Here is a 27,035-nt window from a genome sequence, read left to right as displayed (position 1 = left end):
TGGTGGTTAGCATAAATGCTTCACAGCTCCAGGGTCCCAGGTTCGATTCCCGGCTGGGTCACTGTCTGTGCAGAGTCTGCATGTCCTCCCCGTGTCCGCGTGGGTTTCCTCCGGGTGCTCCGGTTTCCTCCCACAGTCCAAAGATGTGCGGGTTAGGTGGATTGGCCATGCTAAATTGCCCGTAGTGTCCTAAAAAGTAAGGTTAAGGGGGGGTTGTTGGGTTACGGGTATAGGGTGGATACGTGGGTTTGAGTAGGGTGACCATGGCTCGGCACAACATCGAGGGCCAAAGGGCCTGTTCTGTGCTGTACTGTTCTATGTTCTATGGACAGCTCTCTGTGGTAAAGAATTCCTCAGATTCACTATCTTATGAGGGTATAAATTCCTCCTCATCTCTGCTTTTTTTAAAAAGCCAATATTGTGTTTGAAAGTTGCTTGTCATTCTGGAGTGTGGAGTGTGGAGGGGGCGGGGAGGAGCTGCAGCCTAGGGGGCGGTGTGATGGGAGGTGGCTCTATGCCGGTCACGTGGTCGGAGTGACACAGTCAAGTCAGGCGGAAGCGGGCCGCCTATTTCTGGGGTCCTGTTGAGCCGAGCGGCGAGGGAGACACACGGAGAGGGAAGATGTCTGGCCGGGAAGGTGAGGATGGGACTGGCGGCAGCGGGGAAAGGGAATAGAGAAGGCAGGGAGATTGAACAAAGGCATGTTGAGGGCGGGTTTGAAATATTTGTGATAATCTTGCTTTAGAGCCGCCCTGGTTGTGGCTTCAGTTACTGGTCTGCGGAAATGAGTCACTGCAGCTCTTAGCACTATAGAAAGAACCAGGGTCGAGAGAAGGCCCATCAGCCTGCTCTGCCATTTAATCAGCTCATGGTTTAGCTAATGCTCACTTAAGTCCCCTTGTCGCCTGTAACGCTTAATTCCCCAACTGGTTTAAAAACCTTTTGATCTCAAACTGTGAGAAAGGGTGGCATGGCGGTTAGCACTGCTGCCTCATGGAGCCAGGGAGACCCGGTCCTGATTCCTGCCTCGGTGACGGTCTGTGTGGAGTTTGCATGTTCTCCATGTGCCTGTGTGGGTTTCCTCCTGCAGTCAAAAGATGTGCAGGTTAGGTGGATTGGCTTGCTGAATTGCCCCTTAGTGCCCAAAATGTTAGGAGGATGGGGATAGGGCAGTGGAGTGGGCCTGGGCTTTTTTGGAGGGTTGGTGCAGACTTCATGGGCTGCACAGACCCTTGGTGCAGACTTCCTTCTGCAGAGGTGGCATGGTGGTGCAGTGGTTAGCATTGCTGCCTATGGTGCTGAGGACCTGGGTTTGATCCTGGCCCTGTGTCCCTGTCTGTGTTTGCATGGGGTTCAGCTGTGTAGGTTAGGTGAATTGGCCACACTAAATTGCCCCTTAATTGGCAAAAAAAAAATTGGGTATTTTTAATTTATATTTAAAAAAAGATTTTCTTCTGTACAGTAAGAACTCTATGACTTAACCTAATCTCTGCAGCTTCGTGGGGTGAATAATTCCAAAGATTCTCCACTCATTGCGAGAAGGAATTCTTCCTTTTTTTTCTTTCTTTTCTCCTACCCCCCCCCCCCCCCCCCCCCAATCCCTTTTTTCTGCAACTATTTCCTCTGGTCCTACTTGATCCCATGAGCAGAAACATCCTCTCTATTCACCCTGTCTAACCCCCTTAGAACCTTGTATGTTTCAATCAGAATCACCTCTTCTACAGACCCAACTTGTTTAATCTTTCCTCATAAGCCAGTCGCTCCACACTCGGGATCATCCTAGTAAACCTCATGTGCAGCCTCTGATTATATAGCTTAAATAAGAGGACCAAAACTGTACACAGTATTCTAAAATGTGCAGCAATGTTTACTTTTATACTCCTGCCCCCTTGAAATAAAAGCCAGCATTTCATTTGCCTTCCCTATTACCCTCTGTACTTGTAGAATCATAGAATCCCTACTGTGCAGACTTGTAGGCCAAATGGTCTCCTTTTGCATTCTGGAAGAGCACTGCACCCAAGCCCACTCCCCTGCCCTATCTCAATTTCCCCTTAACCTAACCTACACATCTTTGGACATGAAGGGGCAATTTAGCATGGCCAATATTTAGCATGCGCCCTGCGCATCTTTGGATTGTGGGAGGAAACTGCAGCACCTGGAGTAAACCGATGCAGACAAGGGAACAATGTGCAAACTCCCCCCACACACACACACACACACACTCACCCAAGGCTGAAAATGAAGCTGGGTCCCTGGTGCTGTGAGGCAGCAGTGATCTGCCTTCTCATTCTTTTGCCTAAAATGAACAATCTCTCATTTTACCACATTGAATGCAATTTGGCAATTTTCTGTACACTCACTGAACCCTGTCAATCTCTCTCTAAGCTATTTATATCCTCCTTAAAACATGCCTTCCCTCCCACCTTTGTATTATTTGCAAATCTGGGCACAGTACACTCTGTTCCTTCCTCCAATCATTAATATATATTGTGAAGAGTTGCAGTTCCACTGCTGATCACTGGTCACTGCCCTCTAACCTGAGAAAGACTTATCGTTACTCGCTTTCTGTTAGTTAGCCAATCTTCTATCCATGCCAGGCTATTACTCCAAAACCATGTGCTCCTATCTTGCATAGTAGCCTTTTTGTGTGGCAACTTTTCAAATGCCTTTTGAAAATCCAAATGTACAACATCATCTTGTTCTCTTCTATCTATTCCAACTGATACCACCTCAAAAAACTAGTAAGTTTGTCAGGCATGATTTCCCCAAAATTCTCCTAAAATTCAGGAGAAATTTCTGCAGCTAGAGGGTGGTGGATCTGTGTAACTCATTTCCACAAGGCTCTGGAGACCAAGTAACTGAATGTCTTTAAGACAGACATAGATACATCCTTAATTACTAAGGAGACAGATTGATATTCTTGATCACTAAGAGAATCGGGTTATGAAAATCGCTTATTGTCACGAGTAGACTTCAATGAAGTTACTGTGAAAATCCCCTAGTCGCCACATTCCGGCGCCTGTCCGGGGAGGCTGGTACGGGAATCGAACCGTGCTGCTGGCCTGCTTGGTCTGCTTTAAAAGCCAGCGATTTAGCCCAGTGAGCTAAACCAGCCCCATAACCAGCAGGGTTATGGGGAGAAGGCAGGAGAATGGGGATGAGAAACCTATCGCCCATGATTGATCGGCGGAGCAGACTCGATAGGCCGGGTGGCCTAATCCTGCTCCTATAATCTTACGGCCTAATAGTCGATTCTACTATTTTTCCAATAACTGAAGTTAGACTAACTGGCCTGTAATTCCCTGCATTTTATAGCCTTCCCTTTTTGAACAGAGGGTACCACATTGGCAGCAGGAACAGGCCATTTGACCCATTGAGCCTGCTCTGCTGTTCAATAAACTCATGGCTCTTCTGAATGTCACCCTAACTCTACTCTCCCGTCTGTCCTGCATACCTCTGTCTAACTTTGCCGTCAGTGTATTCAATGACTCGGCCTCTTGTTGCTATCCAAAGAGAATTCCACAGACCAGTGACCCTCTGACGAAATTCGTCCTCGTCTCTGCCTTAAATGGGTGACCCTTTATTTTTAGACTGCACCCAGTTCTGATTCAAACATTTCTTGAATCTTGTATGTTTCAATAAGATCGCCTCTCATTCTTCTTGACTCCAAAGAGTATAGGCCCAACCTGCTCAATCTTTCCTCACAGGCCGTCCCTGGCATCCCAGGAATCATCTAGTGAACTTTCTCTGAACTGTTTCCAGTGCAAGTATATCTCTTATGTAAGGAAGCCAAAACTGTATATAGTGCTCCAGATGCGCTCTCTCAATACCCTGTACAACTTTAGCAACACATCCCGACTTATGCTTCATTCCCCTTACAGTGAAGGCCAGCAGGCAGCGTGGTAGCATAGTGGTTAGCACAGTTGCTTCGCAGCTCCAGGTTCGATTCCCCTCTGGGTCACTGTCTGTGCGGAGTCTGCACGTTCTTCCTGTATCTGTGTGGGTTTCCTCCGTTTACTCCAGTTTCCTTCCACAGTCCAAAGATGTGTGGGTTAGGTGCAGGGCCGGCTCAAGGTACCGGCAACTCGGGCAGTCGCCCGGGGCGCCATGTGCTAGGGGGCGCCATCAGTACTGAGGTTGTAAGATTCTAAGGACGATCTGCGCATTTGCAACATGTTGCCTCCGCTTGATGGCAGCTACGCATGCTCAGTAGCTGCCCACGCGCAACCTGGAGTCACGTGGGGTGCTCCTTGGTGCTGGCCCCGCCCCCTGTGCGGCCGCCATGTTGATTGGCCTCGGCCGCCTGCCGGTCTGGTTCAGCCGCTGGCGGCTGCTCAGTGTCTGTGTGAGGCAGTAGCTGCACGGAGGGTCCTCGGCAGGAGGAGGGCCGCCGAGGGGAGCAGGAAAAGGCTATCCGCAGCGGGGAAAGGTGATGGAGCGCAGCGCTGGAGGCTTTTAAAATTGGCACTTGTAAGGGCTGTTATGTAGGATCACTACAAGGGCGCCGAAGTTCAGCTTGCCCGGGGCGCCAGCAACCCTAGGGCCGCTGCTGGTTAGGTGGATTGGCCATGCTAAATTGCCCTTGGTGTCCAAAAAATGTTAAGTGTGGGTTACTGGATTATAGGAATTGAGCAGATACGTTGGTTACAGTTGGGTGCTCTTTGTAAGGGCTGGTGCAGACTCGGTGGGCCGAATGGCCTCCTGCACTCTAAATTCTATGTTTCTGTTTGCCTTCCTGCTTACTTGATGTACCTGCAGGCTAATTTTTGTGATTCATGTAATGGGATGCCTTAATCCCTCTAGGTTAAAGTCCAACAGGTTTGTTTCAAACACGAGCTTTCGGAGCACGGCTCCTTCTTCAGGTGACCATTCACCTGAAGAAGGAGCCGTGCTCCGAAAGCTCGTGTTTGAAACAAACCTGTTGGACTTTAACCTGGTGTTGTAAGACTTCTTACTGTGCTCACCCCAGTCCAACGCCGGCATCTCCACATCATTAATCCCTCTATACAGCAACATTTTGCAGTCACTCTCCATTTTGGAATTCTGCTTTTCTATTCTTCCTGCCAAGTGGACTAGCTCTCGTGTTACTCCACAGGCTGCAATGAGATAAATAATTGGTTACTCTGCATCGGTGTGTTTATTGAGAGACATTAGAGTTAGGACAACTCCTTTGCTTGCCTTCAAATAGGCCTTGCATCTTCTATATCTACCAAGAAGGAAGATGGGGCCTTGGTTTAAGACAGTACCTCTCAATAATGCCGCATTTCCTGAGTGCTGCAGCGACAGCTCGATTTGTGCTCAAGTCTTAGAGTGGGGGTTAAACCCATTATTTGACTGAGGTGAGGGTGCTTCTGATGAATTACGGCCAACATGAGCTAAATATATAGTCAGGACCCTTAAAAGTGCATTTCCCAGTATGCAGCAATTTTTTAAAATTAATTTATGGGATTTGGGCATTGCTGGCTTGGCCAGCATTTATTGCCCATCCCTAATTGTCCTTTAGAAAGTGGTGGTGAGTTTCCTTCTTGAACCTCAATGACTATGCTACTGTGGTTCGTGTGCTTTAGGTGCACCCACAGTGCTGTTGGAGAGGGGGTTCTGCAATTTTGACCCAGTGATAGTGAAGGAATGGCAATATTGTTCCAAGTCAGGATGGTGAGTGAGTTGGAGGGGAACTTCCAGGTGGCGGTGTTTCCATGTGTCTGCTGGCCTTGTCCTTCCAGTTTGTAGCGGTAGTGGGTTTGGAAGGTGCTGTCTAAGCAGCCTTGGTGAGTTCATGCAATGCGTCTTGTAAATGGTACACACGGCTGCCACTGTGCATTGGTGGTGGAGGGAGTGAATGTTTGTGGAAGGGGCGAGCAATCAAGCAGGCTGCTTTGTCCTGAATGGTGTTGAGCTTCTTGAGTGTTGTTGGAGCTGCACTCATCCAGGCAAGTGGAGTCTATTCCTTAGTACGTCTGACCTGTGTCTTGTAGGTGGTGGACAGGCTTTGGGGAGTCAGGAGGTGAGTTACTCGCCACAGGTTCCTCACTTCTGACCTGCTGTTGTAGCTACAGTATTTGTAGAAACATAGAAAATAGAAGCTATTCTATAGGCTATTTGGCCCCTCAAAACTTGCTCCGCCATTTATTCTGAATGTAGCTGATCCTCTGCCAATACCATTCTCCTGCTCTCTCCCCATATCCCTTGACGCTTTTAGTGGCTAGAAATCTATCTATTTCTTTCTTCACTATATTCAGTGTCTTGGATACCACAACCCTCTGTTTTAGAGAATTTCACTGTATCACAGGCATACAAGATCAGAGGATTATATAGGGTGGACATTGAGAGCCTTTTTCCTCGGATGGTGATGTCCAGCACGAGGGGACATAGCTTTAAATTGAGGGGAGATAGATACAGGACAGAATTTTTTACATTTCAATGAGGTCCCTTCTATAGAACATAGAACAGTACAGCACAGAACAGGCCCTTCGGCCCTCGATGTTGTGCCGAGCAATGATCACCCCACTTAAACCCACATACCCCAACCCAACAATCCCCCCCATTAACCTTTACACTACGGGCAATTTAGCCTGGCCAATCCACCTAACCCGCACATCTTTGGACTGTGGGAGGAAACCGGAGCACCCGGAGGAAACCCACGCACACACGGGGAGGACGTGCAGACTCCACACAGACAGTGACGCAGTCGGTAATCGAACCTGGGACCCTGGAGCTGTGAAGCATTGATGCTAACCACCATGCTACCGTGAAATTCTTCTAAACCCAGTGAATTCTGAAGAACTAACAATTTTCACTGCCTGACCTGAGTTTTCAGTGTTTTATGTTTTTATTTCCATAGCCACAGTGCAGTATTTTGCTGAGCTAGCATCAGTCTAGCCTTGCGGCATTTGCTGTAATCGTGTAATGTCTGTTATATGTTCCTTTTTGTTTTTCTTGTGCGTATAGGAGGAAAGAAGAAACCATTAAAACAACCCAAAAAAATGAACAAGGACGTGGATGAGGTCTGCATCTTTTTATATAACAATGTACTGCCTCGGAGTCTAAATTTGTGAAACGTTTCAAAAGTACCATTGCAGTTTGTAATGATTTTGACAGCCTTGCTGGGTAGTGGTCTGTTTCTGTCAGTCACTGATTATATCCCAATTAGGTAGAATAATTTGATACAAATTAGGGCATTCAGTTGCTGGACAAGAAAAACCATTGCAACAACAATTAAACAAAAGGTATTTTCTGGAAAACTCTGCAAATCTGGCAGCATCCATGGCAAGAGAAAATGGAGTTAATGGGTGAGATTCTCTGGCCTTCCTGCGGCGTGTTTCTTGGCAGCGGGAAGTGGCCTGCTGCTGGCCTCTGGGCGGGATCTTCTGGTCCCACCGCTGTCAGTGGTGTTTCCCATTGAATCCACCCTGGGCTGCCGGGAAACCTGTGGCGGGAGTGCACTGTCGGTGGGGCTGGAAGACCCTGCCTTATGAACAGCCGGAGGATCTCGCGCAACATTTGGGAGTCCGTATGACTCCGAGTTAATGCTATGGAGAAACATGATGGATTATATACTGTACCAGAAGCGGCTGGAACAGAACAGGTCAATGGTTGGTGGGAGCCAGGTGAGATTGTAACAAAGATGTGTAGGTCACAAGATAGAGGAAGCTTTAATGGCAGGCGAATGCGCTAATAGTTGTGTAAAGGTAAGATATCAAGGTGTTCATGGGAGCATAAAGGTCAATGCTCAGTGAAAAAAAAACTTGAGAACAAGGTGGAGATGCGGTGTTTTGCATTGGGACAAAAAATGTTTTGGATATTTTCTTCGTTTAAGTGGTCAAGGTGGAGGAGAAAGGTCGCTGTCTAAAGATGTTGAAGTCAATGTTGAGTCCTGAGGACTGTAACACCCCTAATCAGAAGATGAGGTGCTGCTCCTGCAGTTTGTGTTGCGCTTCACTAAAGCTTTGCAGCAAGCCAGAGACTGATATGTAAACATGAGAGCAAGATGCTGAGTTGAAATGGCAAGCGATAGGAAGGTTGGGGGTCTGAAGTTTTTATAGGTATGTAAAAAAGACTAGTGAAGATAAATGTAGGTCCCTTACAGTCCGAATGGGAAAACTTATAATGGCGAACAAAGATATAGCCAATAAATTAAGCAACTATTTAAGTTCCGTCTTCATGGAAGATGACATAAATAACTTCCCAGAAATGCCTGGGAACAAAGGGAAAGAGGAATTGATGGAAATTAATATTACTAAAAATAAGTGCTGGAGAAATTAATGGTACTGAAAGCTAATAAACCCCAAGGCCTGATAGTTTACATCCCAGAGTACTAAAGGGGATTCTGTAGATTCTGGAACCGTCCCTGCAGATTGGAGAGTGGACAAATGGCCCACATAAGAGGTCTGTGCAAAATGAAAGCACATGGGATTGGTGGCAATATATTCGGATGGGTTAACAGTTGGTTAGCAGACAGGAAAGAGGCGGTTGAACAACTACTGACTGGGTTCAAATATGATGGGTCGATTGGGTGAGGTATTGAAGAGCTTGATCAAGAGAAGTGTTTGAAAGCTTGTCCAAGGGTAGATTTTTTTTTTTTAAACTGTACAACATGATCTAAATAGGGAGTTCCAAATTGTTACGACTTGAAGCAGGTAGGACACAGTGAGGGAGATGTACAGTAAACCAATGTCGAACAGGACATTTAGCTGGGGATTTTGATAAAGATTGCAGAAGCAGGGTAGTATACGGTCATGGATTTATAGAAGAGGTTGAGGATTATAAATGTGGGTGCACTGGAAGATGAGGAGGCATTTTTGGAGCTTAGTTGAGGCTGGGTGGGAATATATGGATAGAGATATAGAAAAAGTTAAAGCTCATAGAGATTGGGTGACCAACAAGGTGAGCATTATAAAGTCTGAAGCTTGAAGGCATGGATAAGCATTTGCACAAATAACTAGCTGTGGATTTAGCTGAAATCCATTGTTTGTAGCCAACATGTTCAGTGTCTGCTAAAGAGATCCGTAACTTGAGTGCCTACCTTTATCCTTTCAGGACGATGTTGCTTTCAAACAGAAAAAGAAGGATGAGCAGAAAAAGCTTGAAGAGATGAAAGCAAAAGCTGCAGGCAAAGGGCCACTCAGTGAGTAACATGATTGTCGTGGGTTTGAGAAAACCTCACGGTAAATGAAAGTGGATATCCAGCGCATCATGTTTAGTATCAACAATGCATGACAGGTCAAGAAAACGCCCCTCTGTCTGACCCTTCCATTAAACCCAGTGGGGAGGAACATTGCTGTCTGACATGGACAGGCCCGGCTGTTTGGGAATCACGTTGGCTCCAGGTGTTCTGTTTTTACTAGGTTCAGTCTGCATTGCTGCTATGAAGCTTGTATTGTTCTGCGGGTGGTCGACCAATAGTTAACGTTTTTTAATAAGAGGCATGTTTTTGGCTGAATGCTGCATCCAATTGATGAATGTGAAAGAGGAGAGTCAAGTTGACCATGGTGTGGACAGCACGGTGGCGCAGTGGGTTAGCACTGCTGCCTCAGTGTCGGTCCTAGGTTTGATCACGCCTCTGCGTCACTGTCCATGTGGAGTTTGCACATTCTCCCCATGTTTACGAGGGTTTTGCCCCCACAAAGATGTGCAGGATAGGTGGATTGGCAATGCTAAATTGCGTCCTAATTAGAAAAAATATTAATTGGGTACTCTAAATTTATTTTTTAAAAGTTGACCATTGTGGTCCAATCCAACTTCCGAGGTACATCTGAGGTTATTGATGAAGGCCCCGCCTTCTCAACCGTGCCCCTTTCATGTGGTATGGTGACTCAGGTTAAATCGCCACCAGTCAGCTCTCAAAGGGGGAAAGCACTATGGTCCTCCTAGGATTGTGGCAGCATTTATCATTCACAATGCACGTGGCACGTGTTTTGATCCGACCTGTTGGGCCACTTGGCTTAATCTAGCATGCATTTGTTGTAGCTTCACCTGGTGCCGCTTCTGCCAAACTCTCCTGCACTCCTCATTGAACCAAAATTGGCTCTCATGGTAATGGTAGTGAGGAGGCAGCATGTTGGAGCAGTGGTTAACACTGGTGCCTTGCGGCCCGTAGTCCCAGGTTCGATCCCGGCTCTGGGTCACTCTGGAATTTGCACATTCGCCCCGTGTTTGCGTGGGTTTCGCCTCCATAACCCAAAGATGCGCAGGGTAGGTGGATTGGCCACACTAAATTGCCCCTTAATTGGAAAAAATGAATTGGGTACTCTACTATTTTTTTTCCTTTTTAAATAAATTTAGTGAGGAATATCCCAGGCCTTGAAACTACAGATTGTGGTTGAATGTGATTCTGTTGCTGATGTCCATAGTGCCTCCTGGATATGCAGTTTTGAGTTTCTAGATCAGTTCTAAATCTATCCTAACATGTTGATTGTGCTAAACTGCGAAAACTGTGCAGCGATTACTCTTCCCTATCCTCTTAGACATGCATCTCTGATGGGTAGATTGGTATGGATGAGGTCTAGCAGGGATTCCCCTCTTGGTTCTCTCACCACCTTCTGTAGGTCCAGTTTAGTAGATTTGCACACTGGGTAGTGATGGACATGGAACTCCTCCACACAGAGTAAATTTTGTGCTCGTGCTCCCCCAGTGCTGCTTCCACATGGAAGAGCACTGAATTCAGGGAGAGTGATCATTGAGTAATCAGCAGGAGGCTTCCTTTCACATGTTTGACCTGATGCCAAGAGTTTTCATTGGGTCCAGAGTCAGTTTTGAATTGGAGCCAAACCAACACCAGACCACTGTGTTGCCACCTCAGATTGGTTTATCCTGTTTGTGGGATAGGACATACCCAGTAATGGTATTGGAAGCATCTGGGATCAGGTCTGTATGGTTAACTGGTCTGTGCAGCAGCTGTCTCGATGTTAATGTGGCACCTGTGTTAAGTAAGGAGGACTTTTCAGGGTTGACTGAGCAGGTTATTCCTTTGTTCTGTCCAGTGCCTTGGTCGATGCTAAGCGGGCTATCCAGTTTTAGATTTTCTGTAGTGGTTTTGATACAGTTGCTTGACCATTTCAACGGGAAGTTAAGTGTCAGCCACATATCTGCTGGCCTGGAATCGCATAGCCGGGACCAGATAAAGATGGTGGCTTGCTTTCCCAGAAGGACATTGTGAACCAGTTTTTGAGACAGGGCAGTAGTTTCAGGGCGATCACTTGAGTCCAGGATTTTTATTCCAGATTTGTGAATCAGTTGAATTCCTGGTAGCAGTTTGGTTTGTATCTTTTCACACACTCTCCGCTCTTCCCCAAAAGGGGGAAAGTGTTAGAAGAATCAGGAAGCTGATTATCAGCCTGTTGAATCTGTGCTGCAGGCGCTTCTGTGACCAACCTGTCCTGAAGTGGGACTTGAAGGTTCTTTCTCTGAGGGAGACACGCTATCCTCTGGGTCACAGTTGCTCTCCTGTTCTCCGTTGTAATGCTCCAATGGGCAGTTTTCCACATTGGTGAGCTACAAGTGGATAATTAATTACTTTGGCGGTGTACCCCAGCAAGTAGTAGGTGTGTTCAGGAAAGAGGAAGCAGAGGAAATATTGTTCAAAGAGGAGGCTGAGCTGCATCAATACTCAAGTTTAAACGGGTGCTACTCTTTCTCTGCAGGTACTGGAGGCATCAAAAAGTCTGGCAAGAAATAACGAGCACGGGAATGTCCCAAATGAATTAAGTCGACGCTTCATCACTTGTCTATCCTCAGAGGGCGGAGGACTACATTTGCAACCTGCTTTTGTTATTTTCTGTTTAAGCTTTTGACCTTTCCTTGTAAATTGTATATTTGTTTAAAACACCAATAAAGTTTTCTCCTGTTTTTTTTTGTCTGTCATTGGTATCAATGGAATGTGATTTTGTTTTTAGCGTTTTCACATGAGCTAATTAATTGGCCAGCAGTACAGTTGCAAATTTGCACTTCAATGTGGGTTATGTTCAGAGCTCATTTTGAGCTGTTGCATGTTAGGCAACAATTCTGTGATTAATTCAGGATACCGTACGTTATATGAAAGTGTACTGGTAGCATTATACAGTAGGAATAACATCAAGTCTCTGTCAAATGTTTCTTTAATTCTCGGGGCAGCACGGTGGCGCAGTGGGTTAGCCCTGCTGCCTCACCGCGCCGAGGTCCCAGGTTCGATCCTGGCTCTGGGTCACTGTCCGTGTGGAGTTTGCACATTCTCCCCGTGTTTGTGTGGGTTTCGCCCCGACAACCCAAAGATGTGCAGGGTAGGTGGATTGGGCACACTAAATTGCCCCTTGATTGGAAAAATGAATTGGGTACTCTAAATTTTTTTTTTTTTAAATGCTTCTTTAATTCTAGCTGATTGGAATGATATCCAGCCTAGTTTATAGGGGAATGCACTTAGTTTCTTTCATGCCATTTGGAAAGGAGTTGATGTTGCTTAATATGCATCTGTGCCAATTATCCATTTCCAGAGAGACTGCAGGTGAATACTGGGCCAGGCAGTGGGAATGGATCTGGAGAGGGGCAGGGCTTGACTGCATGAATCCTGGATGGGTGTGAAGAATTTGATCGGAGCACCAGGTGAAGGGAGACTAGGAAAAATAATCAGTTCATTGTCCAGCAAGAAGGGCTTCATTGCAGTTTGCCCTGTACAATTGCTTCTCACTGCAAAAATGTCTGAACAGTGCTGAATAAATATTGGATTGGCCTCTCATTGAATTGAGTTTACAACCTTTGAGTTGCAGCATTGATTTTTTTCTAATTTATGAAGGAATGTACTTTTCAATTCAGTCAAAATAAGTGGAAGTCTCAAACTAGTACCATCTTTTTAAAAAAATGTATTTTAAAACTACTCAAGGTGGCAAGATTGATTTACAATATACATACATTTAAAAGTTTGAGAAGTGCCAATCAGTACATCCACAGGAATTGTATGTATTCCTGGCCATTTGATAATTATAAGTGTACTGCAGTAAATCTGGCAAGTATATACCCAATAAAAATAAATGTTTTAGTAGCGGGTCAAGCTATATTTCAAAATTCGGTTGAAACTTGTTCAATGGATTGCATCATGTAAGTGTGGGAGTGGCTGTGTTTTTGTGTAATGAATGTCGGAATCTTAGATATGTATTTCGTGCAGTAAAGGTTAAAAGCCTGGGTTGGTTTAGCTCACTGGGCTAAATCGCTGGCTTTTAAAGCAGGCCAGCAGCACGGTTCGATTCCTGTACCAGCCTCCCCAGACAGGCACCGGAATGTGGCGACTAGCGGCTTTTCACAGTAACTTCATTGAAGCCTACTCGTGACAATAAGCGATTTTCTTTTCATTTCATTAGTGTGTGTATGACTGCTGTAATGTTTTTTTAAATCCTAGTTTAGAAGACCAGCGGACACTGGCTGCAGAGGTGCAATTAAAGCATCATAAAAATGAAATCATCATTCATTTCAACCATGTATATTGATCACCTGCCTGAAGTAGGGTGAATGGAATTTTTTTTAATATAAAGAAGGTTCCCTGCAGAGTAGATAATTCGAGACAGTTGTTTAGCTTCAGTAAGATGATGTAGTTAACAGGAGCAACCAGATCCTGAAGCAGTCGGGTGTTGCGTTTTGGAGTTCAGTTCAGTTTTGATCTGTCTGTGAACAGACTAGCAGCTGTTCTCAAAGCACTTTGTTTAAAGGTTTTGACCGTGAACAAACAGCAGTTTCTGAAAAACTGGCAGGTTAAACAGTGGTTTGACAAGGGCAAGAATCTTCAATAATAATCTTTATTGTAACAAGTAGGCTTGCATTAACACTGCAATTAAGTTAATGTGAAAAGCTCCTAGTCGCCACATTCGGGCACCTGTTTGGGTACAAAGAGGGAGAATTCAGAATGTCCAAATTACCTAACAGCTCGTCTTTCGGGACTGGTGGGAGGAAACCGGAACATCCAGAGGAAACCCAGGGAGAACATGCAGACTGCACCTCCAGTAACCAAAGCCAGGAATCGAACCTGGGACTCTGGTGCTGTGTACATGTGCTACTGTGCTGCCTAAACTGATTCCTGAAGGATCTTTCTCTCAAAACTCATAGAAATGGTTCAAATTGTCATTGTGGTCGGTGTCTCTTTGTGCGGATAATGAAATGATACCAGAAAGTATCACCTGACTGCTTCAGGATCTGGTTGCTCCCATTAACTACATCATCATACTGAAGCTAAACAAATTTCTCTAATTATCTACTCCCCAGGGAACCACCTTTGCATAAACAAAATTCCACCCGTGTGTGTATATATAAAAAGTTTACATGAACTCTTGCAAAGGGCCTAAGTTAGAAGATGCTGGAGGTTTGCTTGGTCTGGATGTGTTAATTCTAAAAATTACTTTGCCGTTTGTTCAAACAGCAGGAATGAAACAAAAGTAATCCGATGGTTGATTTTGTTTCGAGCAGAAGCAAGAGTGGGGCAAAAATAAGAATACTCGATGGCTCAAGTCAATGATTTCGAAATTTGGCTGTTTTGTTGGGGGGGTTGCATTTCACTGGGTCAGTGTGCTTCCTGTCGAAGAAATCTTAGCTGTGCTTTGCAGCACTTGTATTAAAGGGTTGGGTTTTTCTCTGATAGCAACATGAGTTTCTGCTTCCAATATGTGAAAGGTGGCTGGAAATATAACAGTAAGAAGTCTTACAACACAGGTTAAAGTCCAACAGGTTTGTTTTGAACACTAGCTTTCGGAGCACAACTCCTTCCTCAGGTGAATGAAGACATGGGTTTCAGGAACACACATGCAGACAAAGTCAAAGATGCAAGACGATACTTTGAATGTGAGTCTTTGCAGGTAAAGTCTTTACAGGTCCAGATGGAGTAACTGGAGAGCGGGATAATCACAGGTTGATTGGTGGGAATTGTCTCAAGCCGGGACAGTTGGTAGGATTTCGCAAGTCCAGGCCTGGGGGTGGGTGGGGGGGAATATAATGCGGCATGAATCCAAGGTCCCCGGTTGAGGCTGTGCGGAACGTAGCTATAAGTTACGTTTCTGCTCGGCGATTCTGCGTTGACGCGTGTCCTGAAGGCCGCCTTGGAGAACGCTTACCAGGAGATCAGAGGCTGAGTGCCCTTGACTGCTGAAGTGTTCTCTGACTGGAAGGGAACATTTTTGCCTGGCGATTGTCGCGCGATCTCCGTTCATCCGTTGTCGCAGCATCTGCATAGTCTCACCAATGTACCATGCTTCGGGACATCCTTTCCTGCAGCGTATGAGGTAGACAACGTTGGCTGAGTCGCACGAGTATGTACCACGTACCTGGCGGGTGGTGTTCTTGAGTGTAATGGTGGTACCCATGTCGATGATCTGGCATATCTTGCAGAGATTGCCCTGGCAGGGTTGTGGGCACTGTTCTGAAGGCTGGGTAGTTTTCTGCAAACAATAGTCTGTTTGAGGTTGCGCGGTTTGAAGGCAAGTAGTGGGGATGACCTTGGCAAGATGTTTGTCTTCGTCGATGACGTGTTGAAGGCTGCAAAGAAGATGTCGCAGTTTCTCCATTGCAATGAAGTACTGGATGACGAAGGGTACTCTCGGTTGTGTCCCGTGTTTGTTTATTGGGGAGGTCAGTGCGGTATTTTGCCGTGGCGCGTTGGTAGTGTTGATCAATGAGTCGAGCGCCATATCCCGTTCGAATGAGGGCATCTTTCAGCATCTAGATGTCTGTTAGCTCCTCATCGTCTTGAGCAGATCCTGTGTATACGAAGGTCTTGTCCATAGGGGATGGCTTCTTTAATGTGGAAGCTGGAGAAGCAGAGCATTGTGAGGTCATCTGTGGGCTTAGAACATAGAACATACAGTGCAGAAGGAGGCCATTCAGCCCATCAAGTCTGCACCAAACCACTTAAGCCCTCACTTCCATCCTATCCCCATAACCCAATAACTCCTCCTAACCTTTTTTTGGTCACTTAGGGCAATTTATCATGGCCAATCCACCTAACCTGCACGTCTTTGGACTGGGAGGAAACCCACGCAGACATGGGGAGAACGTGCAGACTCCGCACAGACAGTGACCCAGCGGGGAATCAAACCTGGGACCCTGGCACTGTGAAGCCACAGTGCTATCCACAAGTGCTACCCTGCTTGCAGTAAAACAAAGTGCTGAGGTGGAACTATAACAGTCTCTAAATTCAGTTAGAAATTGAGCGGAAACCTAAAGGTTAAAATGCCGAACTTGATGGCACGTATGTTTTGGGAAATAGCACAGGTGCCTTCAAGTGGAAGGTAGATGAATATGAAAGGGAGAAAAGAATAAACGATAAAGTGGTAAAGCGAAAAGTGCAGAGGATACTGGAAGTCTGCAGAGGGATTTGGATAGGTTAAGTGAATGGGCTCGGGTCTGGCAGATGGAATACAATGTTGACAAATGTGAGGTTATCCATTTTGGTAGGAATAACAGCAAACGGGATTATTATTTAAACAATAAAATATTAAAGCATGCCGCTGTTCAGAGAGACTTAGGTGTGCTAGTGCATGAGTCACAGAAGGTTGGTTTACAAGTGCAACAGGTGATTAAGAAGGCAAATGGAATTTTGTCCTTCATTGCTAGAGGGATGGAGTTTAAGACTAGGGAGGTTATGTTGCAATTGTATAAGGTGTTAGTGCGGCCACACCTGGAGTATTGTGTTCAGTTTTGGTCTCCTTACTTGAGAAAGGACGTACTGGCACTGGAGGGTGTGCAGAGGAGATTCACTAGGTTAATCCCAGAGCTGAAGGGGTTGGATTATGAGGAGAGGTTGAGTAGTCTGGGACTGTAATAATGCAGATAGGGTTGGATGATGTCTGGTGGGAGGACAGTCCTGTGGAGCAAAACACCAGGGGCTGAATGAAACGTTTCTGTGATGTACATTCTATGCATGTAAATCAGATTTGCACTTCCCCCATATATTATGTTGAATTGTGACAAATTCCCTCTTGTACTACTGCCTGTCTTCCAGCAGGTGGTGATGTTTCACCATCCAAAAATTGAAATCACTGCGCTACGCCCGGCAGTAGCACATCCTGGTGGAAAATTGCATTGTTTCCCAGACAACGTGACTAGAGTATTTCATCAGTTCTCAATGAGGTAGTGATGTGCAGTGGACTCATTCTGATAGCCTTGCAGCTTTAATCATGTTTCTTCTGAAGTATTTTGAAGCATACATTTGATATGAACTTGATTAAAATTAAACTTTTACACAGGCAGATTTCCTAAAGCATGTTTATAAGAAAGGTTTTATGATTCACATAATTTACATAATTAGAACATTTGATGGTCTGTATCATAGGACCAGGGAAACTGGCGCAAACCGATTTCCCCGTTTTGCTGGGGACTAGCAGGGAGGCAGCAGAGAGCGAGCTCTAGCTGCCGATACGACCCTGAGCGTTTCCGGTTTCATGGCCGCGCATGCGGATGGCGGCGGCCTGCAGCGGCCACGCCGTGCTTCATGGCGGACTCAGCCCGCGGACCGGCCCGCAAAGGTAGTGCTGCCCTTCGGCCGCTCACGCGCCTCGAATTAAGCCCCGCCTGCCCGCGGATCGACCCTCCCCCGACTGTGGCGGTGCCGGACTGAGTCCGCAGCTGCCATGCGAGGTTCCCGGACGGTGTCAGCAAACGTAACCCACGTCGTCGGGAACTTGGCCGGTCGGGGTTAGAGCATCGTGGGATGGGCCTCGGGCAATGGCCTGAAGCTGTGGATAATCGGCGCAGCGTACTCCTAGAGTTCGGCGCCTTTCAGGGGGCGGAGAATACAAAAACCGGCGCCGCTCCCGATATTGGCGTCAAAACAAATTCTCCGCCCCGTCGCCAAACGCGATTTCGCCATCGGGGAGCGGAGAACCCAGCCCCTGATCTTTCATTGTTATAACTGGGGCTGTGAAATCCAACAATTTCCTACTCTGTGTCAAAATGTACAATTCATAAATGTGTTGGTAAAGAATGTTATTGATCTCACTACATATGGTGCACAAAGGAAAATTCTCCCATTATAGCTTCTTATCAAAGTCGCGAATTCTACGTGACTGACCATGATAAGTTACCTCTGCTCCTCCTTTTGACTTATCGTAAGTCTTTGATCCAGTTGATAACACAATCCTCCTCCAGAGCCTGTCCTCTACCATCCAGCTGAGTGGTGCTGCATTGGTTTCTGGTTAAGCAGCATCTTGATTTCTCATCCTTGTTTTCAGATCCCTTACCCCTCCCTCTCTAACCCTACTGCTGCAACCCTCAGCTATCTGTGGTCCCTTCATTTTGGCCTCCTGAACATCCATATTATTATTCATAATAATCATCACAGAATCACACTCTGCAGAAGAGGCCCTTCGGCCCATTGATTCTGCACCAACACATGAAAAACACCTGACCTACTTACCTAATCACATTTGTCAGCCACTTGGCCCAGAGCCTCGAGTGTTATGATGTGCCAAGTGCTCATCGAGATACTTTTTCAAAGATGTGAAGCAGCCTGCCTCCACCACCCTCCCAGTCAGTGCAGTCTAGACTGTCACTGCCCTCTGGATAAAAAGGATTTTCTTCAAATCCACCCTCACCTCTTGTGATTGACCTTCAACTAAGGGCAACAACTGCTCCCTATCCATCCTGCCCATGCCCCTCGTAATCTTATATACCTCAATCAGGTCACCCCTCAGTCTTCTCTGCTCCAGCGAAAACAACCCCAAGCCCATCCAACTTCTCTTTATAACTTAAATGTTCCACCCCAGGCAACATCCTGGTGAATCTGCTCTGCACCCCCTCCAGTGCAATCACACCCTTCCCCATAATGTGGCGACTAGAACTGCACATAGTACTCCAGTGGTGGCATCACCAACCTTCCATACAACTCCAACATGACATGACATGATAAAGGCAAGTGTACCGTATGCCTTTTTCACCACCCTATTAACCTGCCCTTCTGCCTTCATAGATCTATGGACAAACACACCGCGGTCATTCCATTTCCCCAAAAGCTTCCTAGTGTCATTGAATACTTCCTTGTCAAGTTACTCCTTCCAAAGTGTATCTCCTCTCACTTTTCAGGATGACATTTCACCTGCCGCTTATCTGCCCATTTGACCATCCCGTCTATATTTCCTGTAAATGATGAATAATAAGGACCCAACACAAATCGCTGTGGTTCACTGGACACTGACTTCCAGTCACTAAAGCAGCCTTCTGTCATCACACTCTGTCTCCTACAACTATCCACCTTATCTCATTACCCTGTATCCCATGTGCATTTGTCTTCTTCATCAGTCTCCCATGTGGACCTTGTCAGAGACTTTGGAGAGGTCCATGTAAACTACATCAACTACACTACCCCCCCTCCCTTCCATCTACATACCTGGTCACCTCCTCAAAAAATTCAGTCACGTTTGTCAGGCATGACCTCTGTTTGACAAAGCCAGGCTGACTATCCCTGATTAAACCTTGTGTCTACTAATAGCGATAGATTCTCTCCCTCAGAATCTTCTCCAATAGTTTCCCTACCACTGACTTGAGACTCTGTGGTCTGTAGTTCCCTGCCTTATCTCTACAACCCTTTTTAAATATCAGAACCACTGCATATTATTGAATGGCGAGCAGACTAAAAGGCGTGAGTGGCTGCTCCCGAGTCCTATCTTCTATTCCTATAAATGCCATATCCTTGACTTTCCTACGTCCCAAGTTCTGAAATTCCCTCCCTAAATCCCTCTGCCTCGCTTTCCACCTCAAAGATGCTCCTTAAAACCTACTTTCTGGCCAAATGCTAGGAAATTTACTCTAATAACTCCTTGCGTGACATGGTGCCAATTTTATTTTGATAATTTACTCTTGTACAGTGCCTTTGGTGTTTTGCCATATTAAAGGTGCAAAAAAAGAGAAAGTTGTTGTTTACCCCAATTACATTGGACAAGGGCTGCACACTGAAAAGTACTTCCGACTGATTTAAGTGGAATATTAACCAGCCGTGGCTAAGTGGAATACTAACTGTATATCAGCCGCAACCTCACGACCCTTCTAAGTAACATCACTAATGGGCAATTTGGAGTTATTGGGTCATGTGTTCCAGAGAATAGGTTGAAATTTCTCAAATGAACATCTGATGTAGCCATTTGAAATACGTTGGATTCCACTCATCAAGCTGGGCTTGAACCCATTCTGAGGGGTGAACTGATTGTGCCCATTTCCGCAGAAGTATAAAGAAGTTACTCATTCAATACACGCATTCAAAGCCATTGAGAACAGATTTACTTCACTGTGCCTGTATTTTTAGCTCAATGATGTATTATCTCAAACCACTATTTTTTTCCTTTCTTAAAAAAAATCTCTTCCCAATATCCGTCTTTCTTTAAGGGTGAACAAACCAGACATGCTGCTCAGATACGGTTTCAGTAAGCTTGTACAAACCCAGCATAAACCCCTTCCCTGCAATAATTGTGCTGGGTTCTACCTTTGAACCTGGTTCTCTGCTGATAATATGAGAGCAATGAACTTAATGTTACTCCTGTTACTTACTTAGCATTAAGGTCAGTCTCTGAGAACAGTCCCTATATTTGATCACCACCCACTTTCTTGTGCTGCATTAACTGATATGCTCAGGCAATGGCTAACCATTTTTTTTTCTTTTTTTATGATGTTCCATATTTCTTCAGTAAATGCAATTTTCCCTTAGCCTGTTCAGCTGTTACGTGTCTATTGATCTGGTATCTATTTCCTCAGGATGTGTAATTTTCCATTCGGACAAAAAAAGCCCATTGCTGGCAGGTTTAAACATGGATGGAAATGCTGCCAATTCTATAATGCCACCCTCCCTCACTCAGTACAGGACTCGTATTTGAGAGTTGAAGGGTCACCTGACCGCTGGGCCTGGACAGAAAAATCCTGTTGGTGCACTGATCTCCATCAAGAATCTACAGTGTATTTCTCTGTGTCGTTGAAAGACGGACAGACTTGTCTTGATACAACTGCCGGACATCCCAAAGCAATGTACAGCCAATCAGATACTTTCAAGCGGGCGGCACGGTAGCACAGTGGTTAGCACTGTTGCTTCACAGTGCCAGGGACTCGGGTTCAATTCCCAGTGCAGAGTCTGCATGTTCTCCCCGTGTCTGCGTGGGTTTCCTCCGGGTGCTCCGGTTTCCTCCCACAAATCCCGAAAGACGTGCTTCTTAAGTGAATGTGACATTCTGAATTCTCCCTCCGTGTACCCGAACAGGCGCCGGAATGTAGGCGACTAGCGAATTTTCATAGTACCTTCATTGCAGTGTTAATGTAAGCCTACTTGTGACAATAATAAAGATTATTATAAGTGCAGTCACGATTGTAATGTAGGAAATGTGGCAGCCAATTTGCGCACAGCAAACTCAGACAAATGGCAAAGTGGTAGCGACCCCGATTATTTTTGTGTTGCAATGAAGGATATATATTGGTCAGCACACTGGGTAAAATTTAAAAGAAAAATAGAACAGGGTACAATGAAAGCATTGTTAAATATGTGCAAAGGTGACCAACACATTGGGCGGGACTTTGCTCCCACTCCGTGGCGTGTTCTGCAGTGGCAGAGGGCAGCTCGCCAGTGGTCGCCAATGGCGACAGGATCTTCTAGTTTCACCCCCACCCCCATTGTCAATGCATTGCCTCAAAACCCGCGGAGGGGGTGCGCCGTCAGCGGGTCTGTAACTTGCCGCCAGCTTGTACAGCCAGACATCCCCTGCCCACCGTCCCAGCACCGCAGCCACTAAGCCCCGGAATTGTTGCAAGGCCTGGGTGCACAGTCACTCGCCTCTGTATTTGCTAAGTGGTCCCTGGGGCAACAGTGGTCAAGTGAACCCATAAAATGTGTGCATTCCTGATTGTACTTGATACCATAGTTTCCTACTGCCAAACAGACGCAAGAGGTTCATTGGTAAAAGTGTTGATGCCCATCTCTGTGCTTTTTATTCCCAATGACTGAAAAAGAGTGGGTTTTTGCGATTAAAAATAAGTCAGGCATTGATATTTATCCCTGCAGCTGATGGCAAACGAGTGGACTTTTCATCTGCTAAAATGCAATGGACATATTGTTAAAATGACATCAAATTTATTCCAGAGTCAACTATTAATTCATCGGTGTTGCTGTTTTCCAGTGTTGTCCGGCTTCTGATCAGTGCTCTCACCTTCAGTGATTGTGTCCAGGTTGGGTTTGTTTGACTCCTGCTCAGTTAATTCGAGTTGTACCTTTTTCCTACTCAATTAGCCTGAGTTCTACTTCAATGGGGTAGTGGTCACTGACCTCCAAAGCCTGCAGAGGGAAACTTTCTATTATTAGGGTTCTTCATGGATTATTGTTTGAGTAAAAAATGTCAAAATATCAGTTACTACCTAACCTACCTGCTGTTCAGTCAGTTTCCACGCTTCCTGGAAGTTGAAGGGCTTTGCGGAATTTGGAACAATCCCCTGATAAAACGTATCTCCATAAACGACAATCCTGTCAACAACAGCGGCAGTCACAAATTATTGCTAGCAACAGTGTTACCAGAGAATACACTGTGGACTTGCATAGAGCAAGAGAATTATACCGCATTGTAACAAGACACTTTGTACAGGGAAACAAAAAAAATAATGTGAATGGATGCAATCTTATCCAAGCCTGACACGTTTAGAGTGAGAAGCACTCTAATTTTAGATTTAAAATTGACACACGGTATTTCATTATTCAAAGCAAACATGATTCTTTTGAATACGTTTGTGAACCATATTATTCTTTGTTTGTCATCTCATTTCTTATGTTTTCACAATTGTTGGGGGTAAAAAGTTCATGGTTCATGTCAATGGTTCAGAGGTAATTTTTAGTTTGTGGAATGAAAGTGTAGAAAATTGGATAAATGCAAATCAAGCCAGCTTGGAGCATATTGTGCTTAGGAGGTTGTGTTACCGTCAGAGGTTAACAGCTACAGAGATAGAGCTGTGAAACAGCAAGTGGGTTTACTGAGCTAAAGAACTGGAGACACAATGTCTGCAATCCATGCAGTAATGGCATTCTGGAGAGATCGCTTTGTCTCGAGAGTTGAACTAAATCTGTTTAAAAGCAATCGGTTGATGCTGAACGGTTGTAAAACCCATTTACTTCATCGGATCATCGACAAAATTGTAAATGAGGGTTAATTAATGTAGAGGTCAGTTTGAGGACAGTCCAGAGCAAATTGTGATGGAGATGAATGGAGCTTAGCAAGAATCCCTATTTCAGTTTATCCAGGTGTATTTGCTGAGTTTTAGTTGCAGTTTGGACCGTGTGTGACTTACATCTCACTAAGAGAAGATAGACAAAGTAAATGCTAGTTAAATAGATCTGCATTGTAAGCAAAGTTTTTGAAAAAAGCCTCAGGCTGGATTCTCCGATTTTGAGGTAATGTCCCCACATCAGCGTGGCAAAGGTGGCGGTTTACGGCAGAAAGAAATGGTGTAAAACGGCCACCGATCCTCCATTTGGCTGGTGGCTAGCAGCAAGGCAGTGCAGAGCACCCGGTTCTAGCTGCCAATGTGGCCCAGAGAATTGCCGGGTCCGTGACCACGCATGAGCACAGTGGCAAGCAACACGGCATCGGCCGCTCGCGTACGCGGCACATCGCAAAAGCGGCACCACCCCCCGTTTGGGCGTAAATGGGGATTCTTCGGCTGATCAGCAAACGCGATTTTGGCGTTGGCGACCAGAGAATTCCGCCACTCATTCCAAATTTCCACAGTGTTGACAGCTCTGATATCCTGTCCAGCCCAGGGCAAGTTCAAAGTTTTCCCACTTGAAGTTGCCTTTAATAATCATTCCTCTCCAAATGGAATAGTGACGTCTGGTTTACTCCCTCTCCCCTTAGATAATGGAGGCAGTTGGGACTTTTGTCACATGGTTAATTAAGGCACTTGACATCGAGTTCCTGGCAGGGTGTATATTGCTCTCCGAGTAGAAGAAGTATCCACAGAGGGGCAACAGGAATTTGGTGAGTTGCTCTTGCACGTTTAACAACCGGCTGAAGAATGGGAATGTCACAGGCCTCAGGAAGGTAAAGGGGGAAGAGAGGTTGACTGCATCTTCATGCTGAGAATAATATATATAGGCCATCCAATGTTAGTGTACATTTTTAGCTTAGAAAAATGGAGATTCAAGTTTAGAACATGAGCACTCTGCTTTAATTGACACTTCAATGCTGTACTGCAGTGTTTTTCAAACTTGTTTTCCCGGGACACACTTCTGCCAACTGGCCGAAGTTTGGGACCCACGCCATGTTCCTTTGCCCAGTCTACCCTGAGTCAAAGCAGTGTTTGGGACACTCTAGTTTTCTTGCCCCAGGCAAGGGACAGAAATAAAACCATCTGGTTTTCCTGTTTATAATCACCATGCAGTAGTTCCTGGTATATTAGCCTTATGTTATTAACAGTGCAAAAACTGCTATGAAGGAAGATTCAGAAACACTACTCCATGATGGACTCAAAGTTAAACTCCGGAGGGAAAGTTCTGCAAAATTTCCTCATGAATTCTAATGATAATCAAACAAAGCATGGGGAGATCTGTGCATTTCCACATCCTGTAAATTCTATATATATATATATATAAGTACATATATATATTTAAATTTTTTGCTCCAATTAAGGGGCAATTTAGCGTGGCCAATCCACCTACTCTGTACAACTTTAGGTCGTGGGGGTGAAACCGAAGTAGACACGGGGAGAATGTGCAAACTCCACACGGACAGTGACCTGGGGCCGGGATTGAACCCGGTTCCTCGGCGCCGTGAGCAGCAGTGCTAACCACTGTGCCGCCTCTTCCCTGGCAATTGTGAGAAACCAAAGGAGCATTTTGTTCTGAAGGTTGAAAGTCCGCCTTCTCAGATATCAGGAAACTCATGACAGGTTATGAAATATTTACAAATTAATACTTTTTTAAAATGCAGAACCTCATGCCTTCCTATTTCAGTGCTCAAAAACATTATCCTGCCTGCCACCATTCCAAAAGTAGAGTTAGGCATAAGCGTGAGAGTTAGAGGGCAATCTTCAAGTTACCATGGACCTCCGCCATTATCATTCTGCGAGGCGGAGGTCTCAGATTTGGGGCGCTGTGTTGACAAGGAGTATTTCTAGACTCCACTTCTTGTGTGGGTCAAAGTGCTGAGGGGCCAGTTTTTAGTGAGGGTCAAAATAAAACACCAGCTGAATGGATTCTGGTGACAGCAACTTACTCCCAACACAAGGGCAGCGAGCGAGGCGGCGCACAGCCAGCACAAGACATTCACTGCACATGGTTGAATAAGTGAACTCAGTGAATATATCTTACTTCAATATTGTCCCCATCTCTTCTGTCACAGTTCTGTCTCTCACTCACTTTCACTGGATTATTCGAAGGATGGGCCTGTGTCCATGTATCTGAATCCTCCACACTTCCCTGTTTAAGAAAAGTGCGGAATGCAACCCTTAATTCCGCGACCTTCTGACACTCGCCCCTCCCACGGGTCGCGAACCGCACTTTGAAAAAGCCTGCTGTACTGAGTGCTGCACTGTTAGAACCATAGAATTCCTACCTTAAAAAAGGAGGCCATTCGGCCTATATAGTCGGCACTGACCCTCTGAAAGAGCACCCACTCCCTCACCTTAACCCCGTAACCCCATAGTCCCACATCTTTGGACACTAAGGGGCAATTAAGCATGGCCAATCCACCTAAAGTGCACATTTTTGGACTGTGGGAGGAAACCGGAACACCCGGAGGAAACCCCCCATAGGCGGGGAAAGCTCAAACTCCACATAGTCACCTGGGGTCGAAATGGAGCCCGGGTCCCTGGCACTGTGAGGTCTCTGTTCTAACCACTGTCGCCCTTCTTTTAGACAAGAATGTTAAACACTCTCTTCAGCTGGATGTAAAAAGAAATCTCACGACACAGTTCAGGGAGAAGAGGTTGCTTCCAGTATCTCCAAGCAGAGACAGTAGTGGAAGAAAAAGTCACAGTAGCTCGTAAAGCAGAAGTTGAAGAACAAAATGTGGAATCTGAAACAGAAATGGAGTCTGAAAGAAAAAAATTGAATGGCTTTGGCTAAAAATGGGGAAATGGGAATAAGCAGAAAGCTCCTTCTGTGCAACGGGATTGCATAGCTTCCTGCTGTATATACAATGTCATGATTCAATGAGTTACTTTAATTAAGGATTAATATTGCATACAGCATAACAGATGGCCAGCAGTGAGTTAGGCAAAGAATATCGCATGCCGGGAGAAAGTTTTATTAAAGGTGCCTTTGGGAATGAGAGCCTGAATAAAGGTAATAATGTTGCAGTGTTCTAGCCTTAGAATTTTTTTTTAAAGCAATCCATGGAGAAAAGATGCTATGAATAATTCACCAACTTGTTGCTGGCAGTAACCCTTCAATCACCTTTTAATCAGACAGCGGTGTTAGACATACAAAGCCACCAGGAAACAGGAGGAAGAGGTGACTGAAGGTGTGTTCACTTCACTCATGAGTGCCCCCCTGCTTCAGCCAGGTTATCAGCAAGAGGTGACGAGTGAAGTACAGGCATTTTTGAGCGAGTCACCGGAAAATAGGTGGATTGTGGGGGGAGGGGGGGGGGGGGGGGGGGGGGGGGGGTGAGGAGGGGGGGGGGGGGGGGGGAGTCACCCAGAGCCAGTTCCACATCTCTTCATGGGCAGCCAGAAATCCCACTTGCCCTCCCAGCTGAAAAACTATGAGGGAGGGAGGGGTCTGCGTTAAAAAATAGTGAGGGGGGGGGGGGGCAAAGAAATGCGGGGTAGGGGGGAGGGCAAGTTGGCGGGGGAAGGTTAGGAGTGAGAAACGAGCCAAGCAATTAGGCAAAGATCTTGAACTGACTGTATTCCATCCCCAGACAAGTGAGCTTGCCTTACCTGTCATAGGCCTCGTCTGTTTTCAGGCTTGCCATGGTGTCCTCATCGTCTCCAATAAGCCAGTGGAAGTCCTTATCCTTTCTGAGTCGGATTGTTTTCATTTTCTTCTTCGATACATACCTTCCATCAGCATTAAAGTCTCCAAGTATCATGATGTTCTGTGGAAAGGGGAATCTGTCTGGTCAGGTGT

The 27,035-nt window shown here is 45.7% G+C and overlaps 2 protein-coding genes across 4 annotated transcripts in view; one reads left to right on the top strand and one right to left on the bottom strand.

The window, feature by feature from the left end:
- The first annotated feature begins 496 nt into the window (after nt 1-496).
- tma7 (translation machinery associated 7 homolog) lies at nt 497-11,855 on the top strand. Its single transcript, XM_038812401.1, has 4 exons — nt 497-638; nt 6,950-7,005; nt 9,038-9,125; nt 11,641-11,855. Exons 1-4 carry the CDS (start codon nt 623-625, stop codon nt 11,673-11,675), a joined length of 195 nt encoding a protein of 64 aa, XP_038668329.1. The 5' UTR covers nt 497-622; the 3' UTR covers nt 11,676-11,855.
- A 10,013-nt stretch (nt 11,856-21,868) lies between these two features.
- LOC119973876 (deoxyribonuclease-1-like) overlaps nt 21,869-27,035 on the bottom strand; it is a 45,120-nt gene continuing 39,953 nt past the window's right edge. For all 3 annotated transcript variants that reach the window (XM_038812400.1, XM_038812397.1, XM_038812398.1), the window contains 3 exons: nt 26,846-27,003; nt 22,340-22,436; nt 21,869-22,250 (listed from right to left, as the gene is read on the bottom strand). In XM_038812400.1, the coding sequence (XP_038668328.1) occupies nt 22,194-22,250; nt 22,340-22,436; nt 26,846-27,003 (312 nt within the window). In that variant the 3' untranslated portion in view covers nt 21,869-22,193. The remainder of the gene's footprint in view (nt 22,251-22,339; nt 22,437-26,845; nt 27,004-27,035) is intronic.

Source organism: Scyliorhinus canicula, chromosome 11 (genome assembly GCF_902713615.1).
Source record: "Scyliorhinus canicula chromosome 11, sScyCan1.1, whole genome shotgun sequence".
Classification (NCBI taxonomy): Eukaryota; Metazoa; Chordata; class Chondrichthyes; order Carcharhiniformes; family Scyliorhinidae; genus Scyliorhinus; species Scyliorhinus canicula.
Note: the sequence above shows the minus strand (reverse complement) of the source record. Positions and strands in the feature narration are given on the sequence as shown.